Below are 27,847 nucleotides of genomic sequence, written 5' to 3'. Positions count from 1 at the left end.
AAAATGAAGGTCTGAGTCTCAAGTGCGCCAGTCACAAGGGAATAAACACCACACAATGTACGGGTATTGCGAGGTGCGTGATTAGTGCCAGAGAGAGAGAGAAGGTTTTGCGAAGAACAGGAGAAGGGAAAGCAGGCACACGGGATGCAGGAAGGGGAAAAATAGGGAAGCGCGGGAGGGTTCGTGGGATTGTATGGAAAGATGATCCGCTACGGGTTCTCGAAACGGGAGACGTCACATTCAGGTACAAGCTTGCACGGCTGGCCTGGAGGAGGGAAGGGAAAATGGCCCTATGGTGGTCACAGTGCCCCTTCGTAGGCTAGACCGCCCTTGGGTGGGTGAGACTGGGACGCGACAGCGTTTTGGTGGTTGAGCTTTGCCTACCAGCCCAGCCAGCCCTGCCACAAAGGAGAGGGGCCGGGCTCCGATGCGCGTTTCAGGCCTGCGGCAGAATGTCGACTGATGTCTGCCCCCGCTGATTGGCTGCGCAGGGACGGACTGCAGCGGTTAGTCGGCATGGCCCTTGGGAAGGGGTCCATCGGTGCAGTGGGAATTGGGCTTGTGCTCGTGATGCTTCTTCGACTTCCGCGATGCCCCCATGCGCTTCCGGTCTGAAGAGGTATGGTCTGATTTGCAAATAGTTGCTGCCGCCAGGAACCGCGATCACCGTCTATGCCAGCATCCGTTGCCTTGTGGGAGCGAACATCACATGGCTGATCGTGAGGGTAAGGTGAGCAGATCCAGGCGCCAACCTTAGGTAAGTCTGCTCCTGGAAATGAGCCAAGGAAGCCAAGAAGCGTCCTCAGTTGACCAGCACCTAAGCCTCAGCTCTTCACCCCGGACGTTTCGGTGTGGCACCGGCCGAGTCCCTCATCCACCGAGATCATGTGACTCCCGAGATCAATGGAAGCCCCGGCCAACACTTTGTGCACGCACGGGCCAGGCCTCAATTGCAGCGCATGCCCCTCCAGCCAATGACATGTCGTAAATCAACCTCAGGCGATTGTACGTCCAATTGAGCTTCCAAAAAAATTATCGACCAGCCTGGCGCGCAGCACCGAGGTCGACCACGGAAGGCCAACGCACGCGATCGCACCCACCACCCCGAGCCCCGCGGCGACGACAATCGACAAACCCCTCGTGCAGCCGGCTCTGAACTGGCGCAAGAGACCCGATCGCCGCCATGAACGCCGTACGCCCGGCCCGGAGCGTCCTGTCGAGATGCACAAGTACCTCGACGACCGCCGCTCCCGCGGCCTTGCCCGCCCGCCTCTTCCACAGCTCCTCCAGCAAATCGTCTCGCAGGAGGTCGAGGTTCAGGAACATCACCGCCGAGAAAATGGGCGTCACGAGTGACCCCGAGAAACTCGACAAGTTAGTAAAGCAATACCTCCCGGCATACACCCCGGAGGAGAAGGAGATGCTCAGGAAGCGATACACCCCGGAGCAGATGGAGGCCCTCGAGGCCGCGGAGGAGGCCATCGACCCGAAAGACCTCATGCTGCAGGGCCGTTTACGCACCGACCCCTACCGCCAAAACTACATTGAAGATTTCTCCAAGATCCAGCCCGTCATCGACCTAAAACCCCAGAAGCCCGTGCAGCCGCGGGAGGTGGAGTGGCTGCCGCGGAGGGAATGGGTGGACAACCACGTCGAGAAGCTGGCCAACCGCGTCGAGGTCGAGCTCAAGGACTCCATGGGCAAGGCCTACGCCCGCGCCCTGCGCAACATCAAGAAGCAGAACCCCATGGTCCTCGACTTCACCGAGGAGGAGCTGAAGGAGCTCGAGGAGAACCCGGAGCTGCGCAAGAAGTTCCTCGTCGAAGAGGACGTGGACGTCCTCGGCAAGAAGGAGTCGAGGCCGGCGGACCAGTCTCTGGGCCGCGAGTGGCTCGAGAAGATCGACGAGGAGTTCATGAAGGCGTTCGAGCAGCAGCTCAACACGGACGACGACAATATCGACATTTTGCAAGGGTCGAAACTTGATTCGTGGAAGGCCGCAGACGGCCCCGATGGCAACTCGGCGGTCCAGCCCCCTCTCGGCAAGATCCCGGGCGTCAAGGGCCTGTACACGCCCGAGGACGCTGAGGACGACGAGCTCGACGGTACGGGTGAATTCACCAAGATCAAGGCCGCCACCGGCATGAAAATTGCCGACATCCAAACCATCATCACCAAGCCCCTCGTCATGCGATGGGTCCACAACCAGACCCGTCTGGGTAAGATTCGCAGCATCTCCATCATCGTCGCCGCCGGAAACGGCAATGGCAGGCTCGGACTGGGCGAGGCCAAGTCGACAGATCTCGACGTAGCAAGAACCACTGCCAAGATGCTGGCTATTCGCAACATGAAGCCGATTCGTAGGTACGAGGACCGCACCATCTACGGCGAGGTCCAGAAGAAGATCTCGGGTACTGTCGTGAAGATTCAGTCTCGTCCTCCAGGTATGTTCTCCCGCTGTCTAAAACAGATGTTCTCAGGCAACACGGCACTGACAAGCAACACCAAGGCTTCGGACTTCGTGTTTCTCACCGTATCTTCGAGATGGCTCGCCTTGCTGGTATCCATGACTTGGCCGCCAAGATCATGCGCTCCAAGAACCCCTACAACACTGTCAAGGTCGTCTACGAGTGCCTCCTTAACCAGCCCGACCCCGAGCAAATCGCCATCGGTCGCGGAAAGAAGCTGGTTGACGCAAGAAAGGTGTACTACGGCGGAAATGTATATTAATCCACCTGGATACCATTTGTATACCACTGTACCATGTCAAGCGCAACGCTAGAGATCTCCTAGAGGCCCGATTTTACTGACATTTTCATGTTGGGGTGACTGTTCTATGCTATGCTGCCCATGACTTGAAGGGTTGATGGTTCCCTTATACCTTACTCCGTTCCCCAGATGTGGTCCATGATACCAAAATCCCCCCGCCTAAACGCCGCGGTCAAAATCCGGACCCAGACAAAGATCAAAGCTGCCATACCTTTTGGCGCCTCCACTTTCCTCGTCTCCTCCCTTCGTCTCCCTCCGGCTCCCTTCGGCTCCCTTCGTCTTCCTTCGTCTTCCTTCGTCTCTCTCAAACCCCATTGGCTGTGACGTCCAAATCAGGGGGCACTTGCCAGCCGTGGGCGCTCGCGGAACGCTTGTATGCGTCAATGGCCTCCCAAATGCCATAGTCTCCACTGGAGCCTAGGAGGCGGGCGGGGAAAGGATCGAGGCTGCACATTGCCATGCGGACTTGCAACAAGACACTCTCGATACTGCTAACTGGACTCCAGCCGCTGTTGGTCAGAAGCTCCATACACAAGGCGCCGCCAGCCGTGACATGTCCACCACCCCTCTGGGAAAATGGTAGAAACTTGGGGCGGATGACGCGGACGAATGGCGGCGAAAGGGGGAATTGTCGGCCGAAGCGAACCTCGAGAACGATGCTAGAGACTTTGTGTTTCTGCATGTCCTGGGCAAGCGGAAGAGAAAGTTCAAAGCTGTGAAGCTCGACAATCCACTGAAACATATTGCTCATGCTTTCAAAGTCGATATACCAGCCAAGTTCGTGCAATGGAGTTTTCGCTTGTAGCTTTTGCAACTTGCTGAGCTCCTTGCCGAGAAGCTTGAGTCCATTGTCGGTGGCCCAAGTAGGAGGTGGGAGTATGGGGAGCGAAGCCACATCCAGGGTGCCTGGTCTGAAGCTGAGCTTGCTGGGATCGTACTCGAGAATCATGATATCCTCATCGTCGTCCTCGGTGTGCTGAGTACCATCGGTGTTACCTTTCATGCTTAACAATAGGTCGAAATCATCAGTTGTGTCAGGGGTGTTGTCATGATCATCGTCGTCCACGACGAGCGGGTTTGAAGGAGACGATCCTTCAGGTCTCGCTTTTTGACGCCACTTTGGGAGTGCTGCGATGGGAATGCGAACCTTTGCGCTGATTCCGGCGACTGTACGCTGCGGATCTTGGGTGATGTACTCCGTCTCTGTCTTGGTCGCCGATGGTGCTCCATCAGCTTCAGGCTCCGCGTACCTGAAGGAACTCTTTCTCTGGATAACCAGATATCGGCACTGGATCCAGTTGACCTTGTCAACCACGTAATATGGCTGGCTTGATTTAAACTCGGCTGGCCGGTTGATGATTTCGCAGAGGCTAAGCGCCCCAGACATTTCAAGCTCTGATCCTACCCAGAGACCTGCCATGTGTGATGATCCCGCATAGCCTATGCTTACATTAAGAGCATTGCTGAAGTACACGCCGTGGCCATACGCACGGCCATGCAGTGTGTCCTTGAAGTCGAGGCCGGCTCTGATGATGCTGTGCCAGTTTCCAAGCGGGCTTCCGTGCCATGCGAACATAGTGGGATACCGGGCGGTGCTCTGCTGTTCCAACGCTTGGTTGAATCGTTGTTCCTTCTCAGGAGATCCTTGTGCGAAACGGAACTGCAACCAATTGCTGTCAAGGCCAGAAATCTTCTCATGCTCTCTATTCGATGCATACGCCATGTCGTTGGTGGCAGACTCGTCGCTCTGGTCCAGCTGGACGATGAAGGAGCGGTTGGACGCCACGATCCATCGAAGCAAAGCCAAAGCAGACTTGGTCATCTTGTCGTACTTCTTGAGAGAGATGTTCTTATGGCTCAGAAGGTATTCTCGCAACAATCGAATAGGCGGGATGGTCTGGATCAGACTTAGCAAAGCATCCCGTTGGTGAGTCACAGGCAGGTCGTCGAGGTCGTATTCGTAGAAGTACAACGCTGCCTCGCTTTCCTCGTCTTCAGCGGCAGCGCTGTCCGCGTCCTCCGCAGCAGGAGTTGTTTGCCCATTCGAGTCATTTATGCCGTAGGGGTTACTCTGATACAGGTGTCTCAGAGTGGAGAACAGGCAATCGAACTCGACCATTCTGCCGACAATGTTGTCGTCCGCGTTTCGAATGACGCCGACGCTTGTAACACGACAATGGTGCAAATCCGGCTTCTCAACTCTGCCAGTGACGCAAACTGCCTTTTCCAAGACAATGAGATCTCCCGGCTTGAAGTTCACTTGCTGGCTGGTATCCAGGAAGAATTTCTTTCCCGAGATCGTGGCCTGCACTTTCAGAGGAGGGTTGATAACGAATGCAGGCACGTCTTGGGCGTTGAAGTCGTTGGCACCTCCTGTGTTAGTCGCCGACTGAATGTATCCGACTGGTGCTATCGGCATCGAACCGTAACCGAAGAGCGGGACATAGATACCTAAGCCCTTGGGAAATTCGCGAATTCGATTGGCGTGCAAACCGTAAGCGCAGAAAGACACCAACAGATCGACAACAGAAGGTCGAGAGATGATATCGTGTTCGATGCTAGGACCGAGGCCCAGAGCCATGTACTGGAAGAGACAGAGTGGCTCGTCGCATACGTACGGCTTAATTGCCGTCAATCCAGCACCGGTCTTTCGGTGACACACCAGACAATACTGGGTACTCTTCACAAAGTACCGCAGAGCGAACTGCATAGCTATCAATGGCATGCTGAGTTGATCCCGCTCACCCCGCGCATAGTCCTTGTTGAGAGAAGGGCGGGCAGCTGATGACACCTGCTGCTTGTCATCCGGCGTGTATTCCGTGCCATGGGCTGAAATACTCGTATCCGCACGCATGTGCCCTGCCTTGGCCTGCTCGTCCAGTAGTTCTTTGGCTCTGTCCCACGATACGGCGTATTCTAAGCGATACTTCAGGAGCAACGACAGCTCCTTGTTCATGAAGGTGTCGATCGAGTTGGTGATGGGGATCTGAACGAACGGTGTGCCCTCCGTAATCTTGCTCTCATCGTCGACGTCGACGTGGTTGAACTTGGGGTTGAATGCGGTAATGGCCGAAGCTAACGTGGGTTTGTACGACGCACACTTTCCAAAACTGAACTCCATCGAGGAAACATGGCCCGGCGAAAGCTTTATGAAGTTCTCCACGGAAGGGTAGGCTGAGTGGTACTTGCAGAGCAAGACAATGTAGCTGTCGCGCTCAACTTCCCAGGCCTCAAGTGTGTCGTCGGGAAGACCAAGATGCGACACGGGGAGCGAGAGTGCGAAGGTGCAGCCGGATTGCTGGTCAGCGGAGAGGTCCCCTAGGAATGCAATCTTTAAGCCTGCACTTTTGGCTTTGCGAAGATCGTCGATGAAACGTCTGGTGATTTCGCAAGTTCCCTGGGTAACGTCGGATTGTTGAATGTAAGCTGGGTTGGCATTTCCCAGGCCAAAGTCCATTATGTCGTCGTCATAGTCGTATTCGTCCTCCCCTTCGGTTTCTTCGTCGTCGTCGTCGTCATTCTCGTCGTTCTCATCCGTCATCTCCACATCAGAGCCATTTCCGTCGGCAGCGAGAGCAGTGCTCAACTTCCTTGATAAGTAGGTAAGGGTCTCAAGCACCGTCTTGCTTTGTGTAGCGCTTGGAAGCTCGTCGAGAAGAGCAGATATAGACCGAGGAGTGGAATCATCATCTGTATAGGCCAAGAACCCTGAATTTTGTGGATAGTCGTCGATATTCAAGGTGATGAGGCGCATGACCAGAGGTGAGGAGATCGCGCCGTGTGAGAATGTGAGGACAACCTGGCCATCGTCATCGCCCTTTGCGACCTGAGAGATCTGGTCAACAGTCTGCTGACAGGCATGCGCCAAATCGCTGTTGAATTTCCTGCGGGTCATGGCGACGATGAACCCGGGAGCAGGGAAATGCCGTTGCTGAAATGGGTCTGGAGGCCGGATTTTAGTACTTTGTGCCAGTGGGTTGGCCAGAAACGGTTTGTGAAAGCGAGAATGGGAAGCAGAGGGATCAACGGTGCCGGTTCTTGAGGGGAAGAAGTTGGATAAGAAAAGACCTGGCGAGGAACAGGGACGAGGGATATTGGGGACGAAAAGGGCCAGTCAGAAACGGAAAGGGAAGGAAGCAAAGGCAAGCGAAGGAAAGAAGAAGGGTGAAGACGACGAGAGACGACGACGACGACGACGACAAAGACGACGACAAAGACGACGACGAAGACGACGATAACGATGACGAGAGAAAATAGGCAAGAAGGCGGAAGTTGAAAGTAGAAACTGACCGTAATGTGAAGCAGGCGTAATGGTTAGAGTGCAGCTGTATGTGCGTCTTTGGGAGCGCGTACAATCAATCCTCTATTGTTTCCGAGAAAGAGCCGTCGACAAAAGCCTTGTCGACAGCCACTTAGTTGTAGAGGCAAAGAAAGGCTGCCTGCAACAAACTGGCGAAAGAAATTAGCAGTTGAGTCGATTGAAATCCTCAAAGTTTGACTCACGAAAAAACGCGGAGGTCAAGGAGACCAAAAGGTGAGAAGGAGCAGGTCGGCGCGCTCAGGCAATGACGGCAATAACGGGCTGGCTCTCCATCCCTTTTCCGGCACCCTTTTGGGCTATCCAGAGAGGGTGTTATTTGACCTGCTGGTTCTAGAAACTCTCTTTTTTCAAGTTCCTGGAAACAAAAAGTGAGCTTACTGGAGCGGAAAGGAAGGTGTCGCAAGGTGTGGTGGTATGGGCAGGCGTACAAGGAGGTGCAGCGTGGGTAAGGTATTTAGGAAAGACACAGTACCGCACCGTACCACAAGGTAAGGGAATTACAGAGGTGAAGAGGTCAGGTTTGTCTCGCTTGGGAGTGACAGACCAGTCTCTATTGCCATCCATGACCATATTCCCGGTCGCAGGCAACTGAGCAGGCAGGCGCTGCAGCCTGGGCCGAACCGCACCGCGGGAGGCCGACCTCTCCAACAGCGGTACCAACAACCGCCAAGGCTCCATTGTGCGAAGCGATTGGATGCCCAAGGCAAACTGCATGTTCCTCTTTCAGCGTTGGCACTCAGGAGGTCTAGGAATTAAGTCCATCGGAACCAACAACCAGGACGTTGGGGAATGGTTACATTGATTCCACATTACATAAGGTGAGTGAGGTTAGTCAGTTAGGTTCCCCCTAGTGTTCCCCGAACATGGAGTTGCATCGCATCGGAGATGGTCGTCCGGCCGGCCCCACGCAGACCGAAGCTCCCATCCTTACACTTGTCTTGCTTGCACCGTGACCGAGTCCCTGGTGTGAGGTAGACGCCTTTTCTTTTTCTTCTGCATCTTGATTGCGACGCACGCTTAATGCAACAGTCAACGCCTCCAATATACGAAAGATGAGAAAACCTCCAGGCAATTACGTACCGCCGAGTACTTACACAAGAACGCCACCAGCGCAACCCCGCTAAATCGCGTTCATTCGAAATCTTTCCAGCCCGTTAGACCTGAGCTGTACCGGCATGCCGCCCCTCCAACGATAGTAGCCAACAACCTTCTTCACCGCACCACCCCATCCCAGCGTTCCCCGCTGCCACGCCTTGCGACTTGTTGTGCCGTCCCTACATTGCTGTACCATCATGGTCGGATTGACTGCCGAGTCAGCCATTACTTCAATGTCCCCCACGCCGGGCTGCGGCATGTCGACGAACAGTTCCGTGTTCAGCCTCGACGGTCGTCTCCACCTAGACTGCGGCATCCCCATCCCGCCACTGCTGTAAACACGAGTTTTGCCGTCAACAGACGACAGGACCGACTCAATACTGTCAGACGCTACTTCGAAGTAAACCTCGAGACATCGTAATTGATCCAGGTAGATGATGAGCAGACATAAGATGGCCGCACCAGCCGAAGCAACCCAAAACACCCAGAACCGAGGCGCATTTGGTGAGTATTCGTCATTCATGGAGAGAATCGCCGATACCACGGTAAAGGGGAGGAGGATGCCGCCAAGATAAGTGACACGGTCGAGCGCACGCTGGTTCGCCTCTTTGTCGTCCGCCCAGTAGTTGCCTTGCAAGCTCGGAAGGGCTCGCACACTTTTTTCCGGTATGCCTGCATCTCGTGTCCGCGGTTGCGCTGTCGTTAGTCCTCGGGTTGAAGGCAGCCACGAAGTCTGGGGCGGTGCTGTTGTTGCCAATCGAGATATAGCGATGCGACGCTGCAGTCGGTCCAGGAGGTGTCGCCAGCTCGAATGGTGCATCTCACCCATGATGGGGTGCCGTCTAGGGTCTTGAGATTCGTCGAGATTTTGTTCCAAGGACTCGGTAGCCTGCCAGAACAACGACGCATCTTGTGAATCCGACTGAGGAAGCGTCTCGAAAAAGTCCAGCCATTTGCCGTATACCGACTCAAACAGGAGATTGGGAAGCTCTTCCCTGGCCACCTTTGTGTACCGAAATGTTCTCAGCAGGCTGTCCTCGAGACCTGGGATTTCGTCTCCTTCGGCAATCAAGACGTTCCACACAGAAGTACCATCCAGCTGCGATTCATCGATTTTGCTCTGCCACGACCTCGTCACAGATAGAGGTCGCCGAGCCTTTCCAAGCTGCGAGGACGGATCAAGCCAAACCGGTCGATCCAAAAACAGTACTATTGAATGGTCAGTTGAATGCCCCAGCCAAGAATTTCCGCATCACTTGCCGTCAGCTTTGCTGCTCATCCACAAGGATGCATGGGAGAAGATGACAGACAGACCATCTCCGGACAGCGAATGGAAGGGTGCTTCATCCATCACGTCCACCAAGTCCGACTGTCTGGCCGACGGCTTGTACCCCAGATCTGGCCCCATCGCAGTCCGATGGACTCTTACGAGCTCAGGATACTCAAAGGATATAAAACTGTCGCCATTGTCCTGCCTCAGCGGCCGATATCGCCGCCTTCCAGCGTGTGCCTCGAGAAATTCGGGGTGGACACCTAGTGAGTCCCTCAAGACCTGGACCAAGTCCAGCGGCAGCCCCTGGATGATGGTGAGCTTCCTGCGCCCTACAGACTCTCTCACGAGATCCTCTGCATGGCTCAGGAGTCGCTGCCTACATCTTTCACCCTCCCAGTCGAGAACATACGCGGATGAGACTGTCTCAGGCAGCTTGCTGCCGAGAGATGATCTGCGAACGAGTAAAGCCGGCTTGTTGGAGCGCTTGGTGTGTTCGACGGCGTCGCTCGCTGTGGGTGGCGGCGATTGCTGATCGACTTTCTCGGTGCTAGACATCGTTGCGATTCTTTCGAACAATTCTAGCCTGCAATAAATTCGGAGACATGAAACCTGCGACCTGCGACAGCCTTTGGCCGGGGCAGAAATTGCAGTTATTAAGAAGAAAGCGATGGCTGGCACACTTGCCCAATCGACCGTCAAGTGACCTGCGCTAAGACCGTCTCGAAATATCGAATTGATGTTTTCTCTCCTGCTTCACCGGAGGGCACTAGCTCCCCCTTAACCTAGCCTTAGCCACTTGGTGCAGGCGACAGCCATGGCAGCTCCATGGTGGCTTCCTCGTAAAATGACAGGCTCGACATTTGGCGAGCCTTAGCTTCGAAGCTATCCAAGGGGATCAACAATCCTTGCCACGTCAAGCCGTACCACGCGCATTCGGTGCTTGCGACTCGTGGGAGACGTACTCTTTGTCGCTCGTCTTGTCATGGAATGAGGAGGTGCGAACGTTGAGAAAACAAGGAGAAGACTGACTGACTAGAGTCGCTAAATTGGTCATCAGATGTGGTGCCTGAGTCGCTTGCATCCTATTGGTCTCTCACCGAGACCTTCGCCGAAGTGGGGATGCTTTATCTTGCGGTCGTCTTCCGGCGGGGTTAGACGCGTCCAGCGCGACTCACCGAAACATCGACCGCCGACAACGCTCTCTACCTCAATACCCCACGAGGCCACTGGACTCGTATCCTGTGTCTGCGACCATGGAACAACCAAGGGAATCGACGATGTACCAACAGCAGCCTGAGCTGACGCCCCTCGAGGCGGAGGTTCTTGAGGAGTACGAGAAACTGGCGGACAACATGAAAAAGGTTTGTCCATAGGAGCCCTCTCGCCGTTCTGATGAGCCATGTATGCTGACTTGATTGTCCACGCAGCTGGCATCTACTCTAGAGGATCTGAGCAGCTCCCCCAGCACTGAAATCCTGGATGGCCTTCGCGAACTAGAGCGCAAGACGAGCTTGGTCTTCACCCTTCTGAAGGCTAGCGTGTACAGCATAGTACTGCAACAAGAGATTGACTGGGGCGACCAAGCTGGCAACCAGGAGTAGAAGGAAGTTGGATGACGAAATGATACGTCTGGACAAACGAAGACGCTGGCACTTTGACAGACACGGTTGAAAGAACAACGGAGGTGTCCTTGCGCACAAGACATACGGCTGCATGGGCAAGTGATGAAGCATACGACCAAGAGCAGATACCCTTTAATTAAGAGCAGGGAATGATGAAAAAAGCTCAATTGCGGCCTTTTCTAATCACCGTGTAACTTTTGGAAATGCTCGTAACCTGATACCTACGCGCGTCTCCATGGCATACGGGGCCTTGGGGCCTTGGGGCCTGATTTGCCCAGGCCATGGCGAGACACTTGGCGACCAGATGCGAAGCAAAATACATGCGCTCCAAACGGGCACAAAAGCTCGTGAACTCAGGCGACGGGCAGCATTGCCTTGTTGGTTCGAGCTTAGCTAGGCAGGAAGTCAGCAATTTTCCGGCAGGCCAATGTGCCAATTTGCGAATGGGTCAAATTATGCATACCTTACTTACGTGACAAGCTGCCAAACTCATGACACCCATTGCACGACACAACATGGACCAGGAGGCAGGATGCGCCAGGTGTGGAGGATCTGATCTGCGGTTCGCATGGCGGGGCCTTGTAAGTACGTGCATTTGGACGAATGAACCAATAAAGCTACCGGCAAGCTTAGCTCGGGCCCAGTGGATGATCGGAACCTCTCTACCTACCTTACTTTTACCCTTCACCTCAAGAGCTCTCACTGTGAGCTAAATCGCTGAAACATCCTACGACACAAAGAACCTGACTTGCCCAGTCTGGTGTTGGTGTCGTATTGCTCACCGCCCGCCGGCAGAGCGACGTCTTGAACCAGCTTGCTGTTCTGACGAGTCTAAAGTTAGCATCATCGCACTCACCAGAAGCTAACGACACAACGTCTGTCCCTGCCGTTGTCGTCCTAGTTGTTCCATTTACCTCCTGCCGTGGTTGCTGTTGGCCCTGCCCGTGCTTGCCATCTCAGTCCTCCCTGTCGTTTGGTCTTGCCACTCCCTATCGTCCTGTGTGCACCATTCGGATACTGGGCCAAACCGACACTACAAACGCCCGCCCGTCGCTGTGGTTCCCCCCCAGAACACACTACACTGACCTACCACCACCTTAGCCTGAGGCACGTCCGACGTCTTGGCACACACTCCCACTCAACCCTGACAGCATCGCCTCAAACGCATCTCACGACTGCTTCCTGACCTCCATTGGACTCGGGCCGCCCTCCAGTCCAAACGCTGCAATTCGCTCCTCCCGGCTCGCCCCAAATGCATCGCGCAGCAGCAAGGGCTTTGCGGACAACCTACCGATGTACGGCCCGTAGCTTCGCACGCAACAGCCGGCGAGGCCTCTTCGAACGCTATCCTCCATCGTCTTCCTTTTCAACCCGACCCGTCCTGCGATCCTCTCCTCAACGAACTTCCTCCGAGCATGCTGACCAGCTGAATTCCTCCATGTATTTCCGCCGATTTTCTGTCGCCCTCGTGTCTGGCCTCGTCGGCTACGGCGCATGGTACTCGTACAACGGGACAGCTATTAACAAGTCACACTTGACAAGAAGCTTCACGTCTGGCGCGACCGGCCCCGCCGGCGACGCTGCCCCTACGCGCACCGTTCTAGTCGTCGGTGCCGATCAATTACACACCGGGACCTTTGTCGGAGAGGGACCGATATCGAAGACGTCGAGCGACGACGGACGGAAGATTATCGAGATGTTGACCCCGGAGCAGGCCACCCAGAAACTGCGCAAGACGGAACAGTCCTTCATGGTCAACAGAGGACAGGGCGTCGTCCGATATGACTTGGTCCAGCTACCTAGCAACGACCCCATCGAGGACGACCACGCCGAAAAGATCGTCGAGGTCCCCAACAAGGCGGCTGGCGCAGGTGGAAATAGCAATGATTGGATGTTCTGGGGTGTTTTCGATGGTCATGCGTAAGTTTGCGTGCCCTCAATGGACCATTCGCAATTGCTAACCAAGCGATAGCGGCTGGACCACATCTGCGAAGTTGCGCCAGGAGTTGATTCTCTCTGTGGCCAAGGAGCTCAACACTACGTACCAGGCGTCCAAAGACCTGTCCCCGCCCGCCGAGGCCATCGACGCGGCCATCAAGTCCGGCTTCACCCGTCTGGACGATGAGATCGTTAACCAGAGCGTCGAGAGGGTTTTCAAGGCTGGCTCTAAGACCATGGCTGCTGAACTTCTCGCGCCTGCCCTGTCGGGCTCTTGTGCGCTCCTGTCTTTCTACGATAGCCGATCGAAGCTTCTGCGCGTCGCCTGCACAGGCGATTCGCGCGCTGTACTGGGCCGCCGATCATCCAACGGCAAGTGGACCGCCACCGCTCTCTCCGTGGACCAGACCGGCAGCAACCCCGACGAGGCCACGCGCATGCGCAAGCTCCACCCGGGCGAGGACCGCGTCGTGCATAATGGCCGCGTACTCGGTGGTCTGGAGCCCACGCGCGCTTTCGGCGATGCCAGCTACAAGTGGAGCCGGGACATCACCAACCGCCTCAGAGAGTCTTTCTTCGCCCGCTCTGCCTCGCCCCTCCTCAAGACGCCTCCTTACGTCACCGCCGAGCCTGTCGTCACCACGACTAAGATTGAGCCCGAGAACGGGGACTTCGTCGTCATGGCCACTGACGGCCTGTGGGAGATGCTGACCAACGAGGAGGTTGTCGGTCTCGTCGGCAAGTGGATCGAGAGCCAGGCCAGCGGCTCCGGCTCGCAGTTCGACTCGGCCTGGTCCAAGATTTTCGGATCCAAGCAGTCTGGTCTGCCTGTTGAGCAAGCCAACGACAAGGGAGTTGACGGGCAGAAGACGCCTATCCGCCTCCAGCAATGGGGCATCTCCCCCGACGCCCCCGAGCGATTCGTCGTCAAGGACAAGAACGTAGCCACCCACCTCGTGCGCAACGCTCTTGGTGGAAAGAACGAGGAGCAAGTGTGCGCCCTGTTGACCCTACCCTCCCCCTTTTCTAGACGCTATCGGTAAGTCTATTATCTCGGTTTTTGTATCTGCTTCGTTTGATTCAGGACTAAAACCCTACGTAGTGATGACTTGACCGTCCAGGTCATCTTCTTCGGCCACGGTGAGAAGACGGGCGAGGTCAACCTGAACGAGGAGGCCACGGCTCAACAGCTCTTGAAGGCCAAGCTTTAAATGGAGTTTCCCAGCACAAGGTGACGAGAGAAAACACTGCCCGGAAGTTGAGCGACTCTGGAGACAACAGGTCTCAAGCAAAAAACAGTGGTAAAACAGTGAGTGAGAGAGTCAAAAAGAGAGACTGTGACTGTACCAATGCTTTAGTCATTGTGTGAATAGCGATACGAGGGGGAAAGGGAGCCGCTGAAATGCGCTCAGACTCACGGAGAGCGATAACAGGATGGCGTCAACTATCAGGGCGTCCGAAGTATTAAAAAAAAGAGGGCGATCTTGTACTAGCAATAGCCTTGCTGCCAGATAGAGTTGAGGTTTTGTTGCGTGGAAGCTTACGCGGGCTGTAGTAATTTCTCAAAAACAGAGATATATCCGCGTCTTAAGGGAATACAGCATCAGCACACAACATGTGATCAAAGTAGTGCGTGAGCCTAGCTATGACCCGTCTTCCCAAGTCCCACCTGTCAGTAATTGAGACTATCCTGACCTCAGGATCGCATTCAGCTTTCAACCACCAGAACCCCCTTCTAAGTCGATTCGTCCCGCGTTCAAACCGGTCCTGAGCCCCGATGACCAACCCTCGGATGACGCAAGTCCAGACGTCCGCTCAGCCGGCCCGTCCCATCGAAAGCTATCCCATCTGCGGCTGCTTACAGACAAACCTCACGGGCACTAGGCAGAGTCCGAAGTTTTACGTTTCATTCATGGATGGTGGTAATGATGGCAAAAGGGTTTACAGCAATATATCGCTCCTCCCCCCAACAACTACGACAACCCCTAGTTTCCTTTCCATCCATCCACCCTCGCGCACGACACTTGCCTCTCTCATTCTCTCTCTCTCTCTTGAACTCTGTCTGTCTCTTTGTTTGAGTATCCCACTCGATAAACGCCAGGGGTTGGTTTCCAGTAAAACAAAATCAACAAGAAAAAACAGGCGACCAAGCAAAAACAAAATAACTCCCAATGATGAAGGCGCGGAGACCATATGCTGCTGGTTTGGTTTTGTTTTCGTCGTGAGAATCCCAAGGAGGTCCGAAGGGTCGTTAAGTAGTTTTTCTTTCCGCCTTTGCAATTCGAGGCATGAGTGATATCCTTTTTCGTTCATACCCTTCGTTCTCCTGTTCAAATTCTCTGGCGTGTTTCTTCCTCTCTCCAATCTCGTCGTTGTAAATGATAGTCCATGACCCTGAGCAGCACCCAAACCCTTGCCCCTGATGCATCTCTCTCCCTCTCTCTCGTACTAGAGGATCCACTCCTTCTCACCCATTGACGTGAAGTTCTTGATACATAGCCTCGTTGGTTGTTCAGGTCTGGCAGACGGGTGACCATGCGCAGACTGCAGGGATGGGTTTCGAAACCACGTTAGTCTCCGCCGTTCACCTCGAGTGGTCGTCTCCTTCGTGGTGGAGGGTTACGCTGTTGAACTCCTCGAAAGGATCAGCAACCTCACCACCAGGAGTCGCCAGGCCGCTGTCCAATGGCACTCCCTTCGCGTTCATCGGCCTGGATCCGCTGAGATCCACACTCTCGCTCTCCTTCACGTTGCGGAAGTTGACTGTGTCAACACCGCGGCCTGCAACGGGTACAATTGGCGGCTTCATGTGGCGGATCAACGCCCACTGAGTCGTCCTGAAGAACGGATGCGCCTTGATATCCGACGCACCAGCCTTGGCACCTAACCTCCTGTTCTCATCCTTGATCAGGAGTTTGCGGATTAAAGATTTGCAGAGACTGTAGACTCGTTAGCAATGTTTCTGTGGGATTCAGCCGGTTGGCAGCTTACTTAGTCAGTTGCGGAGCCCCGGCGTGATCCGGGAAGGGGATATCTTCTCTCAAGATATTCGCAAAGGTTGCATTGCGGTTCTTGCCCTTGAAGGGAGTGGTGCCGTAAAGCATCTCGTAGATCAAGATGCCTAGTGTCCACCAGTCCACCGCACTTGTGTGGCCGCTACCCTTAATGACCTCCGGTGCGATGTACTCCTCCGTTCCGACAAATGAGTTGGTGCGGAAATTTGCGATGCACGATCGGGTATCGACATGCATTGACATATTGCTGGCACCGTTCTTGCCGACGACCATGGTGGGCTTACCGCCGAGGTCAGACTGCTTAGACAAATCAAAGTCCGAAAGCATGATGTGGCCCGACTGGTGGAGCAAGATATCTGCGATGCCGTCAGCAACCGATTGGTAAGCAGTCGTTTGCGGTCAACTTACTCTCTGGCTTCAAGTCGCGATAGATGAAGCCCATCAAATGCAGATACTCCAAGGCCGCGGTGACTTCAGCGGCATAAAACCGAGCGTCATCCTCGGGGATGCATTTGCCAGGGCGGGTCTGGAGTGCTCGGAAGAACTCTCCACCACTGCAGTATTCCATGCAGAGGTACAGGTAGTCCTCGGATTGGAACGAGTGGTAGAGCGTGACAATGAAGGGGTGGTTACTCGTGGCCAGAATCTCCTGCTCAGCGAGAGCACGCTTGATCTTGTTTCGCTTGATCATTTCCTTCTTGCTCAACACTGTAACGAGTCAGCTTCACGTTGGCGACACACGTTGACTTTGAGAGATTATACCTTTCATTGCGTAGAGCCGACTGCTCTTCTTCTCACGGACCAAGTAGACCTTGCCGACATCGCCCTTGCCGATCAACTTGATCTTGTCAAAGCTTTGAGGGCCGACCTCGACGTCGCGGACCTTGATGGAGTTGGAGCTGTACGTCCGCCTGAAGGCGAGGCTGTTGCGATTGGGTGGTGGCAAGTTGCCAAGAGTGTCCTTATCCGGGACGCCCAGGTTCGAGGCGGAGGCGGAACCGTTAATACTCGCCGAGTCAACCATCTCGAGGGTGCCCGAGTCCTTGTTTATGAGGAGGGGATCTTTGGCCAGCTCGGCGGTCGCCGGACGCTCGGCGCTGCCCTTGCCCTTTGAAAAGAGACCCTGGGCGTTGGGTGCGCTGGCGACTCTCCTAAGTTTCCGGGCCAATTCCTCCCTGCCGGCGCTTGTGGTCTGCTCTGGGCCGCCGTCGGGGCCCTGGATCTTGAAATTCGGGGTATCTGGGGGACTGGGTGGTACGGATTCGTTGTTGTGGTGGCGGAGGCCCGGCTGGCCTTGGTGCGCAAAGTAGGGGTTCGCGTGGGCGGTTGGGCTCAGAGCCTCGTCGAGAGGGTTTCCTTCGCTGGCGGTGGTGTTTGTTCTCAATCGGCCGACGGTGCCCTTGAAGAAGTTGCTTCCGAATTTGCTCCGTACTTCGGGGCGCGTGGGGGCAGCATCTTGGGAAGAGTGGACGTGGGCGGTGGAGGACTTCTCCCTGTCTCGGTCGGCGCCGCTGTTGAGGTTGATGCGAAAGAGGTTCTTCAGCTTCTGATTGAACTGGGCGGCGCCATTCTGATGGGTTCGGCTGGCAGGCATATCGGAATCTCGGGGGTGCGCAATCAAGCGACCGATGCCATGGCTGAGCGGACAATTACTGGAGAGGTGAAGAGAGCCGAGTGTGTCGGAGAGAATGGTAGACGGTGACGACGCGAGGAGCGAGGTGAGGGGGAAGAGAGCCAGCAGCCAGGTCGGACGTGGAGAGAGGGAGAGGTGTAGGCGAGGTGGAGGTAGGTGGAAGAAGATGGACGGCGGGAGGAGAAAGGTTGGTGTAAGTAAGGTAGGTAGGCAGCGTTGGTAAATCTAATGTAGGTACCAAGGCTGGAGGAAAGGCAGGTAAATGGCAGGTAGGTAGTAAGTAGGTAGGTAGGTCGGTAGGTATGGACGGGATGGTAAGGTGACGGGAAAGTTGGAGTGAGTTAGTAATGTGGGCATAGCGCCTTTCTTGGATGGACTGGACTGCGGCGGCTTCACACCACCACGTCTTTCGCTCTCTCACAGTCGGTCTCTGCTCTCTGCCTCCCGCTCTCTCACACCCGACACCACACACTTACCCACACCTGGGCGCCCCCCGCTGTTCCTGCTCGCTCTGGGCTCTGGGCTGGGTGGCCGGCCGCCGCTGGTGGACGAGGGACCCGACCCGAGAGGGTCCAGTGTCCCGCCGTAGGTACCTGCCTATGGTTGTGGAGTGCAAGTGTCCAGGCCCGCTGAGGCGGACAGCGGGCTGGGCTTGTCTGGTTGACCGCGGTGCTGGCGCAACCCGCGTGGGAGCATGGCCTTTCGTCTTGCTCCTCCTCGCTAGGGAGGTACTCGCGCCTACTACACTACATACTGACGGCGCTCCCTGCCCATCGCCCTCGTTGAGCTACCTACTTGCTACCGGGCAGTGCAGCTTGAGGCACAGGGGGTAGCCCAGCGCAGGCGCAGGACTGTAGTGTAGGACGGCGGGCAGCCAGCGGGAAACACGCCTTCGGGGGCAGAGGCCACCAGCACCAGGGCGGGCGACGACTTGCAAGGGAGTTTACTGCGTCTGGCACACGCTGCACCAGAATAGGACGGATTGCTGGCAGGGGTGTCCGGTGAAGGCGGGCCCCGGTCTCTGGGCTGTCTGGGCCCGGTCCACGCCCACGGCCGGGCAGTCGTCCTCTTCGTGAGGTGAGCGATTCAACCAATCTCGCAGGTCCCTCTGCTTCTTCTCCTTCTTCATGGGCAAATGGCTCACGGCTCGTGGGCTGGCTGATGGGTGGGCTTTGCCTTTGCGATTGGTGCCCTTTTTGCCGTTCTTTACCCAGCAAGCCAACCACAATCGTCATCGCCTCCTCTTCCAGAGAACCATACATTCGATCGCCGTCAGAATCCCCGTCGTCTTCGTCCCAATTGTGGCTGTAGGTACCCGCCTGGTAGCTCTGCAGTACCTGCCTTACTGTCTCCCAGCAATCAACCTTTTTCCTTCTTCGCAGTTGAGCACTGAAGTTGTCCACATTCTGACCCCTGGCCTGCTTCTCCAACTCTATCCCTCGCTGGTTTGCCCATCATTTCTGCCGTTGCATCAAACAACCGTTCGTTATCCTTTTCCAATCCTCGTCGACTTCAGCCGTTCTGAGTAATGCACCTGTACCTGCCCATCTCAACGGCCCGCGAATGGAGCAGGAGGACATAATCCGGCGAAAATCACGGGAAAACAGAAGCCTAGTCCAAATGGCTTGGAACTGAGCGCAAGCCCATGCACGCAGGGGCCAAGATAGCTGGCGGCGCAAGGTATCCGTAGCTCGCGATACGATACGAAAGCCCGCCGGCGATTGATACGTGCCAGGCGGAAAACAAACCAGAGCATCACCGGACAACCGCCGCCGTGGGATTCTGCCGCATGCTGCTGCTGCTGATGTTGGGGTGTTTGGGGTCGTGCAAAAACAACCGAGACCAGCAATTGATCGGACGCATTGCCATGAGAGCACAGATGTTGGGCGCCTCTTCTTTGCCTTTGGCCTTGCAGGACATTCCATGCCGTAGGCTTGGGACACACTTTGGATTGAGCTTGTCTCTGTGTCTAATAAGACACTCGCGATACCTCCAAGACACCCGTTCGTCTACCTGAACGACTGAGGCACTACTTTACACACCGTGCCAGACCCAAAAGGTACCCTGTTCCCGTATCGTGCCGAGGAATCCCGCGCTACGGATACTTCCTTCAGCGCCATATCTCAAGCTAGAGCCATGTACTGCGGTGCCATCAGTGGCGCCGGCCTGTTTCCTCCCCTCCTTTTCCCCTCAATCGGTCCATTCTACCCTACACCAGGAACGACATATCACTGGCGAAGCCGTCCTCAGAGACGCGGATTCGTCTGCGATCTACTAATCAATTAGCAAAGATCCGCAGAGCACGCCAACGCCGCGAACCCGCCTAAACCCATCGCCACCTTCCGAAGCTGAAGTTGGTTCCGTCTGCTCTTCGACAAATCAGGCGTCCCAATCTCACAGCTGTGCAGTGGTCCGTCTGCCGACCCTCCAACCGTGCCGCACTGGAAACATTCTAGAACGGATCTTCAGGTCGTTTTTGTTGTTTCCTGCATCTGAGGGTGTTGAGCCTGGCGAAAATCACCTCTCAAACAAATCAGCCTCGCCTGCCTGAATGCCACCATGCAAGAAACTCTCGAAACTCGATGCAAACTGCGATCCGGTATTCGGCCTCTTTTCCCGCCGCCCCTGCTGAAGGCGAAAGGGCTGGGACTTGTTTCTTATTGAACAGCGGCCCTCCCTGGATGCTGAGGTGTCACTCCACTCGCCTCCTCATGCAACATCCAGCAATCTCCCCCACAAAACGCCGCACATCCCCGCCGATGATGTAAGGTCGAATGCATTTCCAATCCGCTGCGGCGCCCTGCTCCCGTCCCGCTTCAACCTGAACCATCAATTTCGCAAGAGCCGCAATGCCAAATCATCCCTTCTAACAATCAACCATGCGTCCATATTGGAGACGAGACTCTCCGGCGCATCCGCTTCCGCCGCCCGTCAGCACGATGCCCCGGCGAACTGCCCACCGCACAGTCTGGGGAAGTGGAAGTGGAAAACCGCAGAGCGGCCTCTCCCAGTATCCGAATGTGCCCGTCTGACCAATTTTTCCAGGGGGAACTAAAATGCAACGGCCACCCTCGTTGTCTTGACGTGCCCATTATCCCTAGGGAGGCGCAGTCGGTCAACCCTCATCCGAAACCATGCCACGAAGCTTGGTTCCTCCTAGCATGCTTAACTCGCCCGTCTTGTGGTTACAATGCCTTTTGTCGCTGTCGACGACGAAATGTGTCACGTTGTGCAACGGTCAGCCACATCATTCGTCTACCGGCATGTCCTCTGCTCCGTTGTCCTCTTCTTCACTGGGCAGGTTTTGATCTCGCAGGAGAAGAAGGTCCTTGAGTTTTCGCCTGTTGTTGCGCCAAGTAAGGAAATCTTCCTCTCGCTGATCCTGGATCGACGGTGTGATCTGGTTGCCCGCCTCGTCGAAAAGGTAGTCTGGAAGCTCGGTCCCATCATTGGGAGCATATCGCTTGACTGACACCTGCGGCCCGTCCCCTACCTGCCAGGCGACAGGAAGCACATGTAGATCCTCAATATGTGATTCGAGGTCTTCTGATGTGGGGAAGTCGCGAGGCGGTTGCTGTTTGGCGCACTTGGCCCATTGGCACCGATACGGCGGGTTTCTCGCGTGTGCTACAGCAACATGCTTCTGAAGGGTAGAAAAGTTATGAAGCTCAGCCACGCAGCCTTCCCACTCGCAAATGTAGACGTTGAAGTGTGGACTCAGACCTTCGTAGATGGCCCTCGGTTGAGGCGAAGCTGCCCTTGGTGGTCGACCACGCCGCTTCTGCTTTCCCGCGTACATTTGACCTGCCTTTGGCCTGTCCGGGCGTAGTTTCCTTGGTCCCTCTCCTGCATCCCGTGGGAACTTATTGAGAGTCCCCTTGGGCCGGCCGCGTCTCTTTGGCTGCGGCTGAGGAGTCGTGCCGGATGACACTGCTTCAACCTCAGCCTCAGCCTCAGCCTCGACCTCGTCCTCCGGCTCATCAATGTCCATGTCTGGCAAGGCCGGTTTGGACAGGCTCACGCTTGAAGCCGCCTGAGCTGCGAGCCTCCTGAATTGAGGAGAGAGGTCGGATATGACCAAGTCGTCAGCATCATCTTCTACCGTTCTTGTTGGAGTTGTTCGCGAGGGTTTCCTGGGACTGGACTTGATGACGACAGCGAAGTTCGAGTTCTGTGCGGGTTGTGCCGGGGATGTCTTCTTCGCTGCAGCAGGTGTTCTGGCCGGTGGGAAATTGCTGTCCGAACGACGGCTGAAGAATCCATCGAGCGTGCCTTGTCGGGGCAGAGGTATGTGACTGCGAGAAATACCGTACTTTGGTTTCGGTTCTGAAGGCAACAGGGGCGGCATCTTGGCAACCTTGGTGAGATTGCAATTGAGCAAAGTTGAGAGATCCAGGGATCACAGCTCAGACGAACTCGTAGAGTCTACCGATTTTGGATCAAATGAGTTGGGGGGTAATTCTGGGGAGTTGAGAGTAGCCGAAGACGAGAGACGACCTGGTATGATTCAGACTAAATGATATGGCTGAGCAATAAGACTCACTGAAAGACCGTTAGGTGAAGGACGTTGAGCCAAGGGTTTGATGGAGTGAGGTGAAGACGCGTTGGCAGGTTAGGTAGACAGCGCGCCTCACACTGGAAAAATAAGCGGGGTTACCTAATCGCGTTGAGTCGCGGTTTGCACCTGCTCTGCGACAGCTCTCCAGCTCTACGGATAGGCTCATCTGTTTCCAGAAACAACGTCTTTCTAAGATCTACAAATATACGACTGCTCAAATGGAACTGACATGCAATTCAGTTGGGGATCTTGGCATCAAATTGGCCATGGCATCATCTACCACCGAAAATCATGACCTGACAGGTAGATGGAGCGAGCCTTCAATCGCACATGTAAGCCATCGTGACAGGAGAACATCAAGAGACCATGAGAAATCGAATTGAGTGACTGTAATCATGAATCTCGGGCTTATAAACTCTGAATTGAGTTCTATTGTGTTCGGTCGGACCGGATCGGAGGCCGTAATTGGAGCAGCCGGAGGGAGGAGATGGGTATTATTAATCGGTCGTCCCGTTCGGCCCTCCGCACATGCCGTCATGCATCCGACCAATGGTCTAATCCCCTTCCGGGCTGCGGCGTCTAGCCTGAAGCCCATATCGACATAAATGCTTCACCCCTCACTGAGCTTTCGCCAGTCTTACAATTGTTGAGCTGCCTTAGCAACTGACGATTCGATAACCACCCGCTTATCCAACGAATGACCCCAGTCATTGAACGCCTATAACAGATAGTCGAGTCCCTACAACCAAGAAATATGGCGTCCAAGTCCTTCTACGCAATCATCGCCGGAGCCGGCTCCGGAACAGGTTATCTACAATTCTTACGATGACGAGCCTGAATAGTAAAGCTGACGACTAAGCCAGGCCGTGCCGCTGCCGTCCGCTTTGCGCAGACCTACCCTGTTGTGCTTCTCGCCCGCAAGCCAGAGAGCTACAATGACATTGTGAATGAGATTAAGCAGTCTGGAGGCAAGGCCATTGGTATCACGGCCGATGCGACGGACGAGACCGCCATCAATGCCGCATTTGAGACTATCAAGAAGGAATTGCCTGGTAGCAGGCTCGCCGCTGCCATTTACAACGTCAACGCAGGCTTCGCTCGCAAGCCTTTCCTGGAGCTTACGAAGAAGGACCTTGACACAAGTCTAGATGCCGCTCCGTACGTGCACATGTCACCTTCGAAGCTAGTGAGCGTGCTGACCTCGGATGCAGGAAGGGCTTTTTCTCCTTTGCCCAGAAGACGCTGCCTCTTCTCTTGGACTCAGTCGCAGACTCCCCGCACCCGCCTTCTCTCATCATCACCGGCGCCACGGCCTCGCTCAAGGGCTCTGCCTACTTTGGCTCCTTTGCGGCGGGCAAATTTGCAATGCGCGCTCTGGGTCAGTCCCTGGCTCGAGAATTCGGCCCCAAGGGCGTGCACGTGGCTCATGCCATCATCGACGGAGGTATCGACACGCCATGGGGCAAGGAGTTCCAGGTCAACGACGGCGTGGAAGACGGCAAGATATCACCGGAGGCCGTACGTGTGCTCGATCTGTCTAGCTAAACTCCAAGCTAACAATTCTTCCAGATCGCCGACACTTACTGGTTTCTGCACACACAGCACCGGTCCGCCTTCACGCAAGAGGTTGACATCAGACCGTACGTTGAGAAGTTCTAAGATAGCGTGCTTGTAGCTAGGTCAAGGGGGACCTGCGCTGTAATTGAGAAGTAATCAACAGATTTAGTCTGGCGTATGTAGGGGCCTTTAGCGACCCTCATCCTTACCCTCTCAATATGGATGCTTTCACGATTTCGGTCCTCATAACGTGGTGTGCACGTCGCGAACGTAGTCATACTTCATTGATCTTAGGGCTGAAAAGTAGACGGTTCCGCCATGTGGCTTGGCGTCACATCCACATGGCCGCCGGATAACCTGATCTTCAGGTGCTCGGAATCGGCCCGTTTCGTGGTGATGCTCGCCGCCTCAGGCGTGTACAATTTGGTTGTCTCGCTGGTAAAAAATTCAAGAACCAGATGCCCCAGGAGCCGCATCCGCTGCTGGAGGCAAGACGCCGCCATTGAGCACCAGCAATCGTTCCTCCTCCTTCCTCTCCCGCAGAGCCTGAGTCTCTGCGCGCAGCTTCTCCAGGTTCCAAACACCGTCGTCGTCGTCGTTATCGCTGGCGTCGTCGTCGTCCTCTGTTGTGCGCCAGTTGCCGCTCTCGAACAGAGCACGACCAGTAGCTTCCTTGGCCTTCTTGGCTGCTTCCTCAGCAGCCTTCTTGTCCATGCGCTCCTTCTTCCACTTGGCGAACGACTCGGGGGTGACGGGTGTAAGGGTCCCGGTAAGTTTGTGTCGTTCGGACTCGAGGAAGTCTTCGAGGGTCAGAGTCTTGAGGGGTGACTTGTCCATCAAAGCCTTCTCGGCGGCACGCTGTTCCTTGGTCTTCAAGATGAATCTACAGGTTGTTAGGTTAGTCATGGTCTTGGGTTCTGCGTCGACTTCACTTACCCTGATGGCAGAGCATGCTTGTATTTGCACTCGTTGCCTCCATTTGGACACACCCAGAACCATCCGTATTTGCCGTCTTCGATGGCCTCGATGAAGAACTTGCAGACCTTGTCCGTCGTTGTCTGCTGGTTTCCCTTCTTGGAAAGAACGACCGAGCGCAATTTCTCTTCGTCCCAGTCGGCGGACGTCTCTGCCTTCTTCTTCTCTTCCTCGTCCTTACGGGTATCGGTGTACAAGCTCCTCTTCTCTGTCTTTCTCTCGTCGTCTAGGTTGTGGGAAAACTTGCACTTCTTTCCCTTCTCGCAGTTGCCCTTCTTGAAGAAAATGCAAACGACAGTCTTGGGATCGACGCCAAACGGAACCTTCTGAATCTGAGCAGGCTTGTTCATGAGGAGGTCCAACTCCCTCTTCGCCTCTTCCGCGGCCTTCTTTTCTCTCTCCCTCTGCGCCTTCTCCGCCTCCTTGCGCTTTTGGTCAGCGCTGCCGCCGTTCTTCGCAGATGCGTTCATCTGAGCAATTTGCTTCTGAGCGGCACCACCCTTCTTGTTCTTCATGCCGAAGGTCTTGTCCTCCACCGCCTTGGAAGCCGACGGCTTCTTGGCAGCGCCCTTGTCATTCTTCTTGGGAGGCATCTTGGCGGGGTATTCGACGGGGTCTAGAAAACTGTGGCGGGGGCAGCCCGGAGGCTTCTGTAAGGACTGTGTCGGTCGGGGTTTTGAGGTTTTTGGAGGTCTCGATGGGAATGGTTGCCTTGATGTGTCGAGGAAGGCAGGATCCGCTTCGATCGACACGACGCAAAAAAGTCGACTCTCGAGGAATCCAGGCAGAGTGTGAGGCAGGATGAAGTCAGAAGTCCAAGTCACAGTGGGCGGGTCACGTGAAGGGCTTGCGTTGGTGGGGGCGGAGCGTCAAGGAAGCCTGGCTCACGCCGGGACTGGGATGCGCTACCGTCTACGTACCTCACTTACTGCGGAGGACCCAAGTTCATTGTCACTCGGCGGCAGGCCTTAGCGCGGCGAGCTCCAGTTGTCTACCTGTCCCGTTCGGCTCAACACCAACCTCAAACCCATGTGTGCGGCGCAACCATTTCTCAGCAACACGTCGTAGAAGCTGGTCAATTCGTCGCATTTCGAGTCGGAAAATCTCAGCGTAAGTCAAGAGGACCTGCTTCGTATTGCTTTACCGGATGACGGCAAAAATGAGCTGACCCATTGGAACAGTTACCCTCCAAAGCTACCATCCTCGACGTACACCCCTATTGCTGTCGCGCAGCCAATTCCTCGTCCACCATGATTTCCGACAACGATCTCTACCGCCTTGCGATCTTCCTTGGCTCCGCAGCCATGGTATTGATCATCCTTTACCACTTCGTTGAGGTCAACTCCAAGGAAAACGACAAGACCCAAGAGAAGCCCGCCAAGGTCAAGGGCTCTTCATAAATAATGTCGGCTTACCGCCAGTCGGGACATAGAGCAAGGAACAAACAATTGATTGTACGATAATCCGCGGCGGCTTCTTGAAGTATCTACGTTGATTCGAGCGTCGTGCGGTACAAGATGACGTCCAATTTCGAGGCATCACATCAGGAGATCGGGGGATGGTAGGATGCTGCGGACAGAGGATGCCGCAGAGACCCTCCATGTGTGAAAGAACTACAAGCAAAAGGCACAGCAGCGATAGAACGCTTCACGGCAGTCTACTTCATGAGACGACGGGGTCTGATATACCTGTTGCGACAGCAGATGTCGCATGGTCTACATAATTCAAGCACAAATTTGAGCATAGGAACCTTTTCGGAACTTTGACGTGACAAACCCTGGATGACTGACATTGTTTAGCCTAGCGGTACGCCGCCTGAGATGGTGTTGTCAGCTGCTCCTTCGTCGACCCGTCAGCCTTATAATGCAAAAAATTGTCCCTTATTTTCGCCTGCGGGCATATGGTCAAATTGTAACGATACAGAGAAGATTAGCATGGCCCCTGCACAAGGATGACACGCTTAACCAAAGAGACTGGTAAGATTTTTTGCACATGGTAGTACCAAAATGTAGAGAAAGAAACGTCGGTTTCAACAATACAGCTTTTACACATTCTTTCCTCGAAGCTATTGAAGCAAAGCTGCCTGGGATTTGCTTCAAAGACGATTCGAACACAAAACGTCGTCAAATTCAGAAAACTAGAGTGATGTGGCCTTGGGCATACAATTTGAGGCCAAAATGGTGCTGCTATCATGAACATGGGCAAGCTTGATGAGTTGGGCAAGCACTAAGAGTTAAGCTGTAGAGGTGCGCCTACACCTTACGTAAGGTTTAGTTAACACCTCAGCTTACCCCTCTATAAAAGCTTATCTTACCCCAACTCTACTTACTTAAAATTACGTTTTTATACTTCTAGAAGTTACTTATAAGTATATAAAAGTTATATTATTCTATACTAATCTATAGAGGGTAATTATATAAATTATATTTAAAATATAGTTAAACTATAACTAGTTATTTATATTATATTTTAAAAAACTCTTAATTTAGTTTTCTATAGTTCCTAAAAAACTGTGAACTATATTTAAACTAAAGCTTAACTTTTATTTTTAATATATTAGTTATTAAAGCTAAGCTAAGCTTAACTTAAAATATAGTTTTTTTATAATATTAAAATACTTCAATATTATTAATATTATTACTTAATTTAATATTAATAAGAGAGTAATTATATATAAATCTAATTATTTTAATAATTTTATAGTTTATATTTTAGTAGTTATACTTTTTAGTATTTAAATTTAATTATATTAAGATTATATTCTAATTAGGGAATATTTTAAAACTAAAATATTTATTATAATACTTAATATATTAGTTATAAGCTTAGATTTTTTAAAACTGAAAACTTTAAAAATTAGTTATTTATAAATCTTTATAATATATAGTAACTACCTATTAGTACTATTTTAATTAGTTTTAGTTTATTTTAAAATTTATAGAGGTTTAATTATAAGTTAAATCATATTAGTATTATATTTAAAATATATTTCTATAAGTATATATACTTTAAGATTTAAGATTTAAAACTTATTTTAGCTTATAGTTTATATATTATATATATTAAAATAAGCTTAGTTAATAGTAGTTTAA

The 27,847-nt window shown here is 53.9% G+C and overlaps 11 protein-coding genes across 11 annotated transcripts; 5 read left to right on the top strand and 6 right to left on the bottom strand.

The window, feature by feature from the left end:
- Positions 1 to 1,183: 1,183 nt before the first annotated feature.
- Positions 1,184 to 2,730, top strand: CGGC5_v009502 (mitochondrial 37S ribosomal protein uS5m; the record flags this gene model as incomplete). The annotated part of the gene is made up of 2 exons (XM_032025389.1): positions 1,184 to 2,444; positions 2,510 to 2,730. 2 exons carry the CDS (start codon positions 1,184 to 1,186, stop codon positions 2,728 to 2,730), a joined length of 1,482 nt encoding a protein of 493 aa, XP_031878002.1.
- A 152-nt stretch (positions 2,731 to 2,882) lies between these two features.
- CGGC5_v009501 (Ubiquitin-conjugating enzyme E2Q-like protein) lies at positions 2,883 to 7,768 on the bottom strand (the record flags this gene model as incomplete). The annotated part of the gene is made up of 7 exons (XM_032025390.2): positions 2,883 to 2,928; positions 2,981 to 3,012; positions 3,080 to 6,711; positions 7,060 to 7,106; positions 7,182 to 7,218; positions 7,273 to 7,326; positions 7,573 to 7,768. 7 exons carry the CDS (start codon positions 7,766 to 7,768, stop codon positions 2,883 to 2,885), a joined length of 4,044 nt encoding a protein of 1,347 aa, XP_031878003.2.
- A 442-nt stretch (positions 7,769 to 8,210) lies between these two features.
- On the bottom strand, positions 8,211 to 10,013 carry CGGC5_v009500 (uncharacterized protein; the record flags this gene model as incomplete). The annotated part of the gene is made up of 1 exon (XM_032025392.2): positions 9,438 to 10,013. One exon carries the CDS (start codon positions 10,011 to 10,013, stop codon positions 9,438 to 9,440), a length of 576 nt encoding a protein of 191 aa, XP_031878008.2.
- Positions 10,014 to 10,711: 698 nt separating this feature from the next.
- On the top strand, positions 10,712 to 11,059 carry DAD3 (DASH complex subunit DAD3; the record flags this gene model as incomplete). The annotated part of the gene is made up of 2 exons (XM_032025393.1): positions 10,712 to 10,819; positions 10,886 to 11,059. 2 exons carry the CDS (start codon positions 10,712 to 10,714, stop codon positions 11,057 to 11,059), a joined length of 282 nt encoding a protein of 93 aa, XP_031878059.1.
- Positions 11,060 to 11,263: 204 nt separating this feature from the next.
- On the bottom strand, positions 11,264 to 11,582 carry CGGC5_v009498 (uncharacterized protein; the record flags this gene model as incomplete). Its single annotated transcript, XM_066152179.1, has 2 exons — positions 11,264 to 11,473; positions 11,544 to 11,582. The coding sequence occupies 2 exons, from the start codon at positions 11,580 to 11,582 to the stop codon at positions 11,264 to 11,266; spliced, it is 249 nt and encodes an 82-aa protein (XP_066008539.1).
- Positions 11,583 to 12,518: 936 nt separating this feature from the next.
- Positions 12,519 to 14,229, top strand: CGGC5_v009497 ([Pyruvate dehydrogenase [acetyl-transferring]]-phosphatase 1; the record flags this gene model as incomplete). Its single annotated transcript, XM_032025394.1, has 3 exons — positions 12,519 to 13,000; positions 13,053 to 14,057; positions 14,121 to 14,229. 3 exons carry the CDS (start codon positions 12,519 to 12,521, stop codon positions 14,227 to 14,229), a joined length of 1,596 nt encoding a protein of 531 aa, XP_031878010.1.
- A 1,373-nt stretch (positions 14,230 to 15,602) lies between these two features.
- On the bottom strand, positions 15,603 to 17,626 carry nrc-2 (Serine/threonine-protein kinase nrc-2; the record flags this gene model as incomplete). Its single annotated transcript, XM_032025395.1, has 4 exons — positions 15,603 to 15,957; positions 16,010 to 16,388; positions 16,441 to 16,740; positions 16,795 to 17,626. The coding sequence occupies 4 exons, from the start codon at positions 17,624 to 17,626 to the stop codon at positions 15,603 to 15,605; spliced, it is 1,866 nt and encodes a 621-aa protein (XP_031878009.1).
- Positions 17,627 to 20,912: 3,286 nt separating this feature from the next.
- On the bottom strand, positions 20,913 to 22,013 carry CGGC5_v009495 (uncharacterized protein; the record flags this gene model as incomplete). The annotated part of the gene is made up of 1 exon (XM_032025396.1): positions 20,913 to 22,013. The coding sequence occupies one exon, from the start codon at positions 22,011 to 22,013 to the stop codon at positions 20,913 to 20,915; it is 1,101 nt and encodes a 366-aa protein (XP_031878025.1).
- Positions 22,014 to 22,977: 964 nt separating this feature from the next.
- CGGC5_v009494 (putative oxidoreductase) lies at positions 22,978 to 23,882 on the top strand (the record flags this gene model as incomplete). The annotated part of the gene is made up of 4 exons (XM_032025397.1): positions 22,978 to 23,029; positions 23,087 to 23,381; positions 23,435 to 23,741; positions 23,793 to 23,882. 4 exons carry the CDS (start codon positions 22,978 to 22,980, stop codon positions 23,880 to 23,882), a joined length of 744 nt encoding a protein of 247 aa, XP_031878024.1.
- Positions 23,883 to 24,227: 345 nt separating this feature from the next.
- TMA46 (Translation machinery-associated protein 46) lies at positions 24,228 to 25,348 on the bottom strand (the record flags this gene model as incomplete). The annotated part of the gene is made up of 2 exons (XM_032025398.1): positions 24,228 to 24,663; positions 24,717 to 25,348. The coding sequence occupies 2 exons, from the start codon at positions 25,346 to 25,348 to the stop codon at positions 24,228 to 24,230; spliced, it is 1,068 nt and encodes a 355-aa protein (XP_031878004.1).
- Positions 25,349 to 25,556: 208 nt separating this feature from the next.
- On the top strand, positions 25,557 to 26,155 carry CGGC5_v009492 (uncharacterized protein; the record flags this gene model as incomplete). The annotated part of the gene is made up of 3 exons (XM_032025399.1): positions 25,557 to 25,580; positions 25,824 to 25,865; positions 25,937 to 26,155. 3 exons carry the CDS (start codon positions 25,557 to 25,559, stop codon positions 26,153 to 26,155), a joined length of 285 nt encoding a protein of 94 aa, XP_031878026.1.
- Positions 26,156 to 27,847: the final 1,692 nt, after the last annotated feature.

The sequence above is a fragment of the Colletotrichum fructicola genome, assembly GCF_000319635.2.
Source record: "Colletotrichum fructicola Nara gc5 chromosome Unknown KSG_Nara_v1_contig05, whole genome shotgun sequence".
Lineage (NCBI taxonomy): Eukaryota > Fungi > Ascomycota > Sordariomycetes > Glomerellales > Glomerellaceae > Colletotrichum > Colletotrichum fructicola.
Note: the sequence above shows the minus strand (reverse complement) of the source record. Positions and strands in the feature narration are given on the sequence as shown.